Source organism: Sphaerodactylus townsendi, linkage group LG04, assembly GCF_021028975.2.
Source record: "Sphaerodactylus townsendi isolate TG3544 linkage group LG04, MPM_Stown_v2.3, whole genome shotgun sequence".
NCBI lineage: Eukaryota > Metazoa > Chordata > Lepidosauria > Squamata > Sphaerodactylidae > Sphaerodactylus > Sphaerodactylus townsendi.
In genome coordinates this window covers 65,277,407-65,290,034 of record NC_059428.1, presented here as the reverse complement: position 1 = coordinate 65,290,034, position 12,628 = coordinate 65,277,407, and the positions used below count along the sequence as shown (strand labels likewise).

Genomic DNA, 12,628 nt, shown 5'->3' with positions numbered 1-12,628 from the left:
TACGTGAATGGTTGTTTCAAAACAAAGCCAACAACTACCACCAAGCTTATTCCCCAGTAATTCATGCCTCAGAGCCAACCATTTTTTCTAAAACCTCAGCATTCAGGTTAAATTGCCGTGTTGCCACTTTGCGATAAATAAGTGGGTTTTGGGTTGCAGTTTGGGCACTTGGTCTCAAAAAGGTTCGCCATCACTGTAATAAAGCGTTCTCCGTGCTCCCTACCCAAGCCCAGCAGCTCCTCCAGCTGGCAACCACAATAAACAAAACTCAGGCTCCGCACCCTCTAGCCGGAGCCGCGGAACTGCGTCCCTTTGCAAAGAGGCGGGGAAAGACAAGCCGGACTACTTCCCAGGTCGCGCGCTGCACTTTGCAACCCATCGGGCTCTGGTGGAGAACGAGGGCTGGGGCTGGGGATTCCGCTTGCCCGGGGGTGCGGTGAGGTGCGACCACGAGCGCCGCGAGAAACTGACGAATCAAATTCGCGAATCGACCGGTTTTTGTGTCTGTTGGTTTCCATGGTGACGAAGAATAACAGTGAAGGGAGGCGGGGCACCAAGAGCTTGCGGGCTATTCGTTTCCTCTGCTTCCCCCCTTCTCCTTTTTTTTTTAAACGATCCCAAGTTGTTGCTGGCTTCTACTTTCCCCGGCTTTACATTGTTTTGCGGCATTGTCGGGAGAGGGAATATGCTGCTATATTGACAGGGAAACTACGTTTTGGTACTTAAGAGTAGCTGGGTTTTGCTTTTTCCCCTTTCCCCTTCTCTTCCTTTTGTTGTCACGTGTGTATAATAATATGGCGAAGAAATAGGGCGTTTACAGTTGCTGTATGCCCAATATTTAAGAAAATAGGTGGGAAGGTTCCGGTTTAGATCTGAAACGTGTATTTCTTAAATCTCCTCATTGACTCTTGGTAAAAAAAGTTGGGACTATCAGTTAAGTGCATAAGAAAATTATTTTCACCAAATGGTAACGTTTTTCTTTAATCCTCACCATTTTTTTGTGGTGTCGTTTGCAGAAATGGTTCTCCTCCATGTGAAGCGGGGCGATGAGAGCCAGTTTTTGCTGGAAACAATAGGCAGCACTTCCATTGAAGATTTAACATTGGCAGTTACAAGGATCTACAATGGAAGGCTCAAAGTTCAACGTGTTTGTGCAGGTACTAAGTGTATCAGTTTATCACACTGTTTCTGTTGTCCACTGAGAAACACAACTGTCTTAATACTGACCATAAATTTGCTACCTCCTCGTTTGTAACTGACACTAGTTTCATACGCGTTTCTGTTTTGAAGTCACAGTACATAGGATTTGGGGTAAGGTTTCTGGATGCTGGTGAGTAAACCTCTCTGACACTGGTGCCAACGTCCAGATCTGGAGCCTTGGTGCAGTAGTTTCCTTTGGTGCTATTTAGGCTCTGTGACCAAATTGTGCTATAAAAGTTCTTGTGCCACTGTGAAGGAGATAGTGATAGTAAATAGGCTGTCACCCTTTGGTTGACTTCTCTGGCTTCTTTGAGCCTTTAGAAATTTCAGAGGACCATCTGCTCCTCAGTACATGCACAGTCAGGCAATGGCAGAACAGCTCCAAACAAAGTCTCTTGTCTTGAAAACTGCACTAGGCTTCACCATAAGTCAGCTATGAGTTGATGGTGTGTTTGTGTGCACACACGGATTTCCTGTGTAGAAATTCAAAACAAAAATATAAATAATAATTGTAAAATTTGACTATGATATTACAAACTTATACTCTGCTGCTGTACTACTACTTGGTTTCTGAGTACCAGTACTACATTTCTGTTAGTGAATGAACCCTTCAGTCAGTTTTGCTGATTTCCTCTTTCCATGACAGATCTCTCCAGAACAGACCCCACACTGTATCTGAGAAGTCCCCTGACCCCAGAAGGAGTTGTTGTGGGGAGGAGGGTCATGGTAGCTTCTAGTGATGAGGAATTTCTGTTCTCCGTTTAGAGTTCTGCTTGCAGTGCTTTGGGTCCAACTCTATAGAAACGTCTCAAATGTTCAGAAGGTTCTGACAGGAAACTACATTCTCATTCCATTTTTAAATCTTTGTTTTCAAGAAATGGAAATGCTAGCAGAACATGGGATTTTGTTACCTCCTAATATGCAAGGTCTGACAGATGAACAAATTGAAGAGCTGAGCCTTAAGGATGAATGGGCAGAAAAATGTATTCCAAGTGGTGGAAGTATCTTTAAAAAAGATGAAATTGGGCGAAGAAATGGCCAAGGTAAATGTATAGTATATCTTGCTATAGTTGTCTTCAACCCACGTATTGGGACCCTGAGACGGATTGTGTATCACAGATATTTATTAGTTTCTGTAGCAAAGTTAGCAGATCAAAAAGCCCAGGTTACTAAGGTTGCTTTGCAGAGGGAAGCAATGACAAAACCACCTCTGTTTGTCACTTGCGTGGACCATCCCATAGATGAGGTCACTGTGAGTTCGTTGCAACTTGACAGCACATTCTTGTTAGCAGAGTTGCACAGCCGAAGAAGGTGAAATGCACAGCAAATAAACAAGGAAAGCAAATATATTACAAAAAGGCAAAACTTCCTTTTAGGTTCACATCCATTGTAGCAGAGGTGAACCAAAGGCTAATCAAAGAATATTTCTTCCCTAAAACAACTGGCTAGCTTGTCTAGCATTGGATAAATGCAAGTGTGATTTCGTCAGCTTGCCTGCAGGGCCACTTTCAGGAGGCATTTTCAAGAGATGTCTTGCAAGACCATTAGGGGAAGATGAGAACACAAAAGGGATAGGGGAGGAATCCAAGGAATTCCCAACTTAGATAAGAAGGTAATGCACAACCTGGTCTCAATGCACTCTTCCCCAGTGTCCTGGTACACTTAATTGTCTTTACTCCAAAAATGTGGTACCCTTCCTGCTGGGTTATGAGCTCTTATTAAACTGCCTTGTTATCAACTTTTAAAATGTCATGAATAACAGAGCGAGTTGCATCTGAGCAGAGGAATTTTATTGGGATCCACAGGAAAAGTTAAACTCCTGTGACCTCCCTTCCCCAAGTGCCATGGTCCTCCTCCAAACTCGTTGCTGTGACTGTTTTTTTTATAAAGACAAAACTGTGTTTTTTTTAAAACAAAGCAAAACTGCAGAGATCTGTTCATGGACTTTCTGCCATCACATCTAATACAAAATTTATATTAATAATTTCTTCCTTCCCAAAATACAAAATAACTGGATAGACCCAAAGCATATATTTAAAAGATGTGTCTTGTAAGTTTAGTGCCAACCAATTAGACATTTTACTCAGTCCATTACTAAAAAGTCACTGTGCTGTTTGGTATACCCGGCCTAAACATAATATTTTGCAGAATAAGTCATACCTTAAGGTTCATAGAAACACAGCCATATTCCACTCCTTTGGCAAAACAGAGTGATCTAACTCCTGATTCAATTAATTTCTGAGATATGGCATATCATATTAATTAATCAGCTTCAAATATTTATAATTACATATTGTAGGTTTCATTTTTCTGTGCTCATTCAATGAGAATTTCCAAGAGTAAGGGATATTCTGAAATACTTAGTGTTGCAGAGTCATATTAAATACCAACATATGTTGTGGTTGTAAATATTAATATTTAACAGAGGTCGATGGGTCATATATAGACCAGCATATCTAGACCATATATAGATCAGCAGAGAAAATGACAAAAATTCATCATCATCTATTAACCTGCCCAAAGTCAAAATCCTTCTATCTATGCAAGCATTCCACAAAAAGGTTTCTGCCCAATTTTAAAATCTGAATTTGCCCATAGTATTGTATTAGTATGTGAATATGAGTCAAATTGATATTGCTGTGACATTATACGCCGTAATTCTCTAACAGAAAAATTTGCAAGAGTAGCAGGATCTATTTTAGCATGACTATATTCCAGAGAAGAACACTAGACAAGGAGCCTTCATAATCATCCAAGTTGGTAGTCCAGGTGAGAGGAGCACTTCCAATAATAAGTCTATGTTAAGTATGCCTGATAATATAAACTGAGATCAGGAAAACCAAATCCTCTTTCTTTAAATGCGTATTGCAGCATCTTTTAAAAATGAAGTAACCTCACATAAATTTCTAAAATAAAGTATTAATTTTGTAAATATATCTTCAAGATATATGAAAAAGTATCTCATGTAAAAATAAGTATAGTCCTAAAGGTATTCATTTTGAATGGATTTAGTTTATCCCATAAAGAAAGGTTTAAGATTGCCTACCTGTCCAAATCCAAGGATATATCAGTAATCCTCTTGTAAAAAAATTAGCATAATCAGATGTGTTCATAAAAACATGATGCAATTATTTTTAAATCCCTTCTCTTGTAGTCTCTTTAGGACCAAATTTGAAGCTCTTTAGGACTATTTTTGAAGCTCTAGACAGCATCCTGTGACTCCATTCCAGTGATAGTGGAGTTTTCCTGCAGAAGAGGCTTCTTATGCCAACGGAAAACTCTAATGTCAATGAAAAGGAATCATAAGATAGAATCCTCTGTTTAGTCATTTGAAAGCTTCATTGAGACTAATATAAACTTTGATTACATATGACTTTTAATGTAAAAGCATTTCTGTGACAATCTGTGTGCAAAACTGGAATATTACTGTTTTTAATGAAGCATGTTTTGTATAATGACATGGATATTAAATGCATGTTTATTATTTAAAGCTCCAAATGAACAAATGAAGCAGGTTCTAAAAGCAACAATAGAAGAAGCCAAAGCACTCATTTCTAAGGTAAGAAATTGTTAGAAGAGTAGTACTATGAGAAAAGTCTTTACATTTATATTTTTAAACTAACAGGGCCCAGCCATGCGTTGCAGTGACTTATTGTGGTGAAATGGGAAAGGAACAGTAGCAGCAATTGCAGAAGCCAGCAGTATGTGCTCATGCAAACACGTAGCCTGACACTGTGTGATGTCATTGATGTGTGTGTCCGCATTCCTGGGGGGCGGGGAATGGAAAGGCACCTCTCCCACACATCTAGGCTGGCTGGTCATGATCTGGGAGTAAGTTTGGTTGGTGGCAATGGGTGTCGCTTCTGAGGAAACCCTCTGAGGGTCGTGACGCAGCCATTCAAAGTATGTCACGGTTGCTGTACCGAGCTTACTGCTGAGTAATGCATGCCTGGTTTTCTTAACTGTAACCACAGTATTCAGGGAATCTAGGGTGCCTGGCCCCTCCCTCCCGTCCCTTGCATGTCGCCCCTCACTCTCTTCCCTCCCTCACTTCTCTTCCCTTGTATGCCACCCTTCCCCCTCTCTCCCTTCCCTTTCCCTCTGCTAGGGTGGGTGGGTCATATCAAGATGCTGGGCCCCCTGCCTCCCCTCCCTTGCATGCCACCCCTCACTCTCTCCCCTCTCTCACTTCTCTTCCCTTGCATGCCTCCCCCTCTGTCCCTTTTCTCTCCCTCCCTCTCTTCCCTTTCATGCCACCCTCCCTCCCTTCCCTCTCCCTCATGTGTATCTGTGTGTATGTGTTTTACTTCCACTCGAGTTATGGCCTATGTACTGTTTTCACTTCTCATATCTGGCCATCTGAGTGAACATTGTAAGCTGCATGAACATTCTAAGGGTGACAGTTACACACAGGCAGCTGCTTGTCCTTCACCATGGAGCGTCAGGAAAAAGGTGTTTTATCTGGGCCAGGTGTGAAATTTCAGGTATGTGAACATCTAAAAACACTCTCACCTGACTGACTATAGTGGCTGGGAATTTTTAGAGGAATTGGCCCAGCAGTTACTGAGGTATACTATCTTTAACAAAAACATGGTTAGCTTTTTATATAGAGAGATGTTTAAAATAATAATGAATGTTACACAGTCCTGTGTTTTCAGAATCAGCTGCATAGGGCTGTGATCAGTATCTCTTAAGACTTCAGTCTGAGGGGCTCAGCACCAGTTGAGTTATAATAACAATGTGCAGTAGTTTCCTACATCACTGGTTTGTGATATTGTCATTGTGGCAATAGATTTTGAACCCATGGAGTAAATGCTTCCAGGAACTCAAAAACTTCATGAAAAATTTGTCCTACATTATTGATGCGTTGACACAGTTAAGTTTCTTTGGAATATCAAATCACTTAAGCTGTTGAAAATGGTTTGTAGATATTCTTATACTTTCTTATATATTATTTCTACCAAATATCACCAGATTCCTAAGTTTAAATTTTTTTTCTTGCTGTTAAGTTGCTGATCTAGTAAGTGAATGTGGAAACAGAAGAAATTGTACAATTTTAATTTGTTGTAACATACATGTTAACTGAGACTGTTGTGAAGGATGGGAAATTGATTAAAATAATAATAACATTAATGCATGAGATCTCTGGTCTCCTGATTTTCTAAAACCTAAAATTCATTTTGGGGGATAGGGGAATCTGCCAGACTAATGGAGATTCCCAGAAAAATTGTTCCCCTAGCTGCTACTTGTGCCTCAACGGAAAGAATATATCAGTTGTGACTGGATTTTTTCCCCATTGGTACGGTAGCCCAGATTGATGGCAGACCGCATTTGCTAGTTTACTAACGCAAGAGTTGTTGTCCACAAGGAGTCTCCCTTTTGCTCACATTTTCAAAGAACCTATTGAAACCTAAACGTACCATTGATTTCAGAAAGTGAGCTAAGCACTTGCTCAGTTCTTCCACACACAGTTGTAACCAAATACCCTATGATCAATGGGACCATATGTCCTTAACTTTGAGTGGATCACCATTGACTTATCCTGATGTACAGAATAGTTCCAGAGTAATAAAATAAGTACCCAGCCTTCTGGGGATAAAGTGCTGATAGCCAGGGAAGGCAGTGGCAAAGCACCCTGCCTAGTAAATGTTGTGGTGTGACATCATTCCATGGGTCAGTAATGAACCAATGCTTGCACAGGAGATTACCTTTACCTTACAAAATGTACATATTTATGACTATCACTCTGAAAATACTCTTGGTATTTTTTTTATTCATTGAAAATCTATGTATTCATAGTTTTTTATTCATTGAAAATCTATGTATTTACCTGCCATAACTCTTGGTCTTTTGTAACTGAGGTGTCAGTTTTATCCCAGCCCGTATAAATTGCAATATTGTGTGCACAATAAGATCAACATTGGTTTTTAAATAAATCAGCATAAAATTAAGTGAGACTTTACTCTCAAATGTCATGCTGATGCATATTGCAGCCTGACTGAAAAACATTTTTTTCTTTGTGCTGTGTTGGGTTGTTGAATGAAATAATGGCTTCTGTTTGTATTTCAGAAACAAGTTCAAGCTAATATATGTGTTAATATGGATATGGTGAAAGATGCATTGGACCGGCTCCGAGGAGCTGTGATGATTGTTTATCCAATGGGATTGCCTCCATATGATCCAATTAGAATGGAGTTTGAAGACAAAGAAGATCTATCAGGAACTCATGTAAGAATTTATTTGGGTTGTATTAATCTTTTCTGGATTGAAAAATGTGGTTTCACAGGGCTTGTGTTTATCATTATTTTACTGTATACCTTGCTGGTGTTTGTGAGGTAGGGGCTCTTGGTCTTCTTCCCTGTGACTTGGACCATAGTATTTTTTTTTCTAAAATCCCCACAGCCACAGAACAACTGTATGTTGCTACAGAGTTCTTTATTGGAAAGGTATAAAAAGAAATATTTTTTTCCTTACTGATTTAATACATGTGAAAATTCAGTTAATTAAAACCATGTTATTCAAGCATTACATCTATTTAAATTGACATTTGGTTGATTTACAGGAATAATGTACATATTACATGTTTTCATCATAGTAGCTTTTAACACAGTGAGGGATGCTTAAAGGTTAACTTAGAATTTTTTTTAAAAAAACCCTTAGCATTCTTCTGTTAGAACGGACAGTTTGAGTAGCTTATATTTCAATACTTGCTTTTATTTTGGTGTGTTAATATTACAAGTGTGCTCTTAACTCACAGCCAAAGTGAATAAAATTTTCATTCATCAGTGTCATTCCCCCAATTTATTAAATGAACCTTTAGTTGATTGATCTTCCAAGTTAACAGAATTAAAGTTCCAGCCATAATAACCGCAGTTACCATGTAGTTTTCATGTTCACAAAGGCCCTTGGTTTGCAGAAATTCAAGATGCACTGGCTGTATGAGCTAGTCATGTATTCCTTCAGAAAACAAGGTCTCCACTGGTAGTAGAAGGTGTCCTATGAATGAGGGCTTAACGTAGTGGCGTAGCTAGGGGAAATTGAGCCCAGGACAAAATCTGAGTTTTGCGTCCCCCGTCCCCCGTCCCCCCCGCATATGGGCAGTGTCCCTCCCCCACCACGACCAAACAACATTTTTTTGCACCAGGTCATCTCAAAGTCACCATTACATTATAGAACATGCCCCAACACACAAATCTGAACACACCCAGGGCTCCCTAGTTTAAACAACATTGAAAGTGATGCTGTTTTTTGAAGGGGGGGATCCACCCTGAAACAGCATCACTTTTAATGATGTTTAAACTAGAGAGCCCAGATTCTTCTTTTAAATCCACCTTAAAGAGAGACTCTGGGCTCCCTAGTTTAAATAAGTGATGCTGTTTCAGAATAGATTTTCCACCTACCCACCCCCTAAACAGCATCATTGTCAATGTTGGTTGTTGTGGTTTTTCTGGGCTGCGTGGCTGTGGTCTGGTAGATCTTGTTTCGAATGTTTCACCTGCATCTGTGGCTGGTATCTTCAGAGGTGTATCACAGAGAGAAGTCTGTTATACACTGTGTCCAGACTTCTCTTATAACAGACTTGTCTCTGTGATACACCTCTGAAGATGCCAGCCACAGAAGCAGGTGAAACGTTAGGAACAAGATATATCAGACCACGGCCACGTAGCCTGTAAAACCCACAACAACCTGTTGAATCTGGTTGTGAAAGCCTTCAACTATACTTTCAATGTTTTTTTAATCTAGGGAGCTCATATTCTCCCTTTAAATCCACTCCAAAGGGGGTGGATTTAAAGAGAGAACCTGGGGGAAATTTGAGGGTGACTGTCAGGAGAGCAATGTTTAAGCTAACAGTACCAAAATTTTAGGCTGCCTTCAGGAGACTCTCCTGATGAAACCACCCAGGTTTAGTGAAGTTTGGTTCAGGGGGTCCAAAGTTATGGACCCTCAAAAGGACCCAATCTACCATTAGCTCCCATTGGAAACAATGAACCAACCTTCACCAAACCTGGGTGGTATCAGCAGGAGACTATCCTTATGATACCACCTAGGTTTAGTGAAGTTTGATTCAGAAGGGTAGCCCCATCTACTATTAGCTCCCATTGGAAACAATGGAGGATGGGGTCACCCACTTTGGGGGTCCATAACTTTGGACCCCCTGAACCAAACTTCACCAAACTTGGCTGGTATCATCAGGAGAGTCACCTGACGATAGCCTGAAATTCTGGTGCCGCTAGCCCAAAAACTGCATCCCCTGCAGTCCAAAATGGGAAAACAGTAAAAAATACAGAAAGCCACAAACGAACCTGCAATTTTTGCGCCCACCACAGGGTGGCGCCCGGGGCACTTGTCCCTGGATGTCCCCACGGTAGCTACGCCTGCGGCTTAACGTTACTATGTGTTCTAGGCAGGGCTTAATCAAATGAGACTTAAAGCTACCTCTTGCCCATCCCAATTCTTTCTCATCTAACTCCAGACAAAATGAGCCTTGTTCCTCTCGGGTTTTTTTCTGTGTCATTATCTCCATTTCTTTTTCATTCTGTTTTTTCCACCTTGTTATCTGTTCAGATTCTTTTTCTTCTTGGCAGTGGCAAAGATTACTGTGTACTCGACCAGAAGAGTGGCTACTTCTGAAGTACCAGTATACCCACTGAAGATTTTTGTCTGGCTGCAACATGCTCCTCCTTTTGTGAGATGTTACAAGATTGCTCTGTATTGCTTTATATGATGCATCTTTGGGGAGACTCTACAATGTACCATGTCTTCATGGCTTCTTCTGTCCCAGTAGAGTTGACTCTCCTTTGAATGGACTTGCTACTTTTAAGCATCCCGCTAATCATGGGGCACATTCCACCACTGATGTGGAAAGGAATGCAGGACCTTTTATGATTTTTTTGTCAGTGAATGAAGAATGCCCTAGCCTCATTGTGGTATAGGATCTCTCATTCATTGTTAAGTACTCCAGATTGGTATCCAGTTTCTTCTTTCCATTTCCTTTGTCTATCCTCTTAATGTCTTTTTCTGACACACAGATAACTGGAAAAGGCTTCCTCCCATGGTATGGAGTAACTTCAAGTTTATTTGCATAAACCTTGCCTGTACTACTTAGGAAGGTTAACTCATTGTTTACAGGACATCTTCCATCTGCCGAAGGAGGATCGTTTCCTATATCTTCTATGTTCCTTTCTGCCAACTGGAAAATCATGTTTGCTGTCAAAATTTTCCACCACCTGGCATTCCCACAATTCTAGTATTTAAACAGTATGATCTGATTGTTTGACTAGTTGTGAAGAGACATTAATAGAGCTAGTTATGGCTCTGTTGACATGAAACATATTCCTTCCATATACTTAGCCATGACATTTTGAATATGTTTACAAATGTCTACAGTAGAAGGATGCTGTATTCCTTAGCACATAGCCAACTGTGTGATCACATATATTTCTATTATAGTGAATATTGCATGCCATTGTTTTCCTTTGCCAGTCCTGAATTACACATTTGTTATCTTAGTAATGATATCAAAGTGTAGGAGCAGGGTCTTCTACATTGTGGGCTTCCTTTCCCTTATCTGTTTTGTGCAGCTGAAGCATTTGAGCCGGAGGCTAGGTTCCCCCCCCCCCCCCCCCCCCCCCCCCGGCATTACTCCATTAAAGGAAAAGCTATACAGTTTGTAACTGTTGTATTTGTTGTTGAATCACCCCCACACACATTATGTCTTTTCTTGCCATTGTGACCTTACACAGGCTGCGCTTGAGATTATTGAGGAGCCAGAGGCACAGTTATGGTGGGCAGGAAAGGAGATGAAGAGAACAAATCAGCTTTCTGTTTATGTTGGCAAAAATGAAAAAACAAAAGTTATTGTCAAAATACAGAAAGTAAGTACAAGCGTTTTGTGGTTCTGCATTGGTTGTCCAAGGTTTTGCAAGGCTAACACTTGTCCTATAGTTCATTGAATTACAGTGCTGTTTCTTATTGTTCCAACATGAATTTTTACACAAGTAAAAATGGGTCAGGAACAGCCGGTTATTGTTGTCTTTTTTAACTTGGGGTATAATGAAAGAATTCAAGACTGCATTTTTTCAATACAATATGGTACACATTAAGTGTCATACAACAGTGTGTGTTAGAGCTGCTGAATTCCTTTGTAATAGTGGCTCTTCACCCTGCTTAGTCCTAAATGCCTACAACTTCCTTAGTAGACTGCAAGGTTTCTGTCAGAAAATATTCAGAATGAAAGTACCCAAAATGATGGGAATGAAACCTGCTCTCTGCCCCTAGTGAATCAACTCATTGGAAATCAATCTGTCTTTTCTGTTCTCTGTCTATCTTGAATTCTGATCTTTGATCACAGCAACAGTTTCTTCTTTATTTTCCCAGAAAGGACAAGGTGCTCCAGCCCGAGAGCCTATCATAAGTAATGAAGAACACAAACAAATGATGCTTTATTATCACAGAAGACAAGAGGAACTAAAGGTATCAGTTGTAACTGAAGTATGTAAGTAATTGAGGACAGTAGAACTGAATGATGTTTCAATTTATAACACTTTGCTCTCTTTTCAGAAATTAGAAGAAAATGATGATGATTCCTGTTTAGATTCTGAATGGGCTGACAGTAATGCATTGAAAAGACATTTTCATGGTGTAAAAGACATCAAATGGAGGCCAAGATAAAGTGATTTGCATAGATTGTTTTATTTTTAAAAGATTGATGATCTACTGGTTATACTAAAAACATGAGTGTAAATCTGTGTATTATATATTTTCAGTTCCAACACCCTAAAATAGATTTATTATGAAGTTTGGTTGTGATATATACTCAAAGTCGTATGCACAAGCTGTGCTTTAACAGTAAAAGAACAGGGTTGTCCTGTGTCTTGGAAACTGTTTGTATTAGGTTATCAGCTCAGATGCTTACATTTTAAACCTGTTTTCTAAGAAACTTATGATACTAATAAATAGGTTTATCCGTGTTTTGCAGTTCTTCTGGTCCCATTATTTCACTGCAGGCATGCTTATGCTACATTCACTATTTCTTTGAAACAATATTTTCTTTGTGTTTTGCATCTGGCAAATTCAAAACTGTTAATGGATACAGTAGCAATTATTGTAGTTAATTAGCACTATTTGCTATCCTCTCACACTTTAGCTAGCTATAGAGGTGAAATTGAACAAACACTGTAAGCAAATGACAGTTGGCTATTGTTAGAGACTCGCCATACAGTTTTTTCATAATCTGCGTGATTCTGAATTTTTCCTAGATTATGGATCAAAAATTCATATGGTGTCAGACACAGAAGGGAAACCGTTTTGTGCAAACAAAAAAAGAAGTCCCAGATTTGCAGAGACATCTAAAATGTAGAAAACAGACTACAAGATTTTTAAGAAACCAAATTTGTAGAAGCAATGCCTGCAATTGAACAGGAATAAT

The 12,628-nt window shown here is 39.8% G+C and overlaps 1 protein-coding gene across 4 annotated transcripts in view; it reads left to right on the top strand.

The window, feature by feature from the left end:
- The window catches only part of CFAP298 (cilia and flagella associated protein 298), a 30,190-nt gene extending 18,020 nt beyond the window's left edge, over window positions 1-12,170 (top strand). Inside the window, exons 1-8 of one of the 4 annotated variants that reach the window (XM_048492367.1) lie at window positions 335-441; window positions 1,017-1,157; window positions 2,076-2,243; window positions 4,692-4,759; window positions 7,270-7,428; window positions 10,944-11,075; window positions 11,578-11,673; window positions 11,761-12,170. In XM_048492367.1, the coding sequence (XP_048348324.1) occupies window positions 1,019-1,157; window positions 2,076-2,243; window positions 4,692-4,759; window positions 7,270-7,428; window positions 10,944-11,075; window positions 11,578-11,673; window positions 11,761-11,871 (873 nt within the window). In that variant the 5' untranslated portion in view covers window positions 335-441; window positions 1,017-1,018 and the 3' untranslated portion in view covers window positions 11,872-12,170. Of the gene's footprint in view, window positions 1-334; window positions 503-553; window positions 719-1,016; window positions 1,158-2,075; window positions 2,244-4,691; window positions 4,760-7,269; window positions 7,429-10,943; window positions 11,076-11,577; window positions 11,674-11,760 lie in introns of those variants that run through there. The other 3 variants (XM_048492369.1, XM_048492370.1, XM_048492371.1) reach the window with 3 other exon arrangements.
- Window positions 12,171-12,628: the final 458 nt, after the last annotated feature.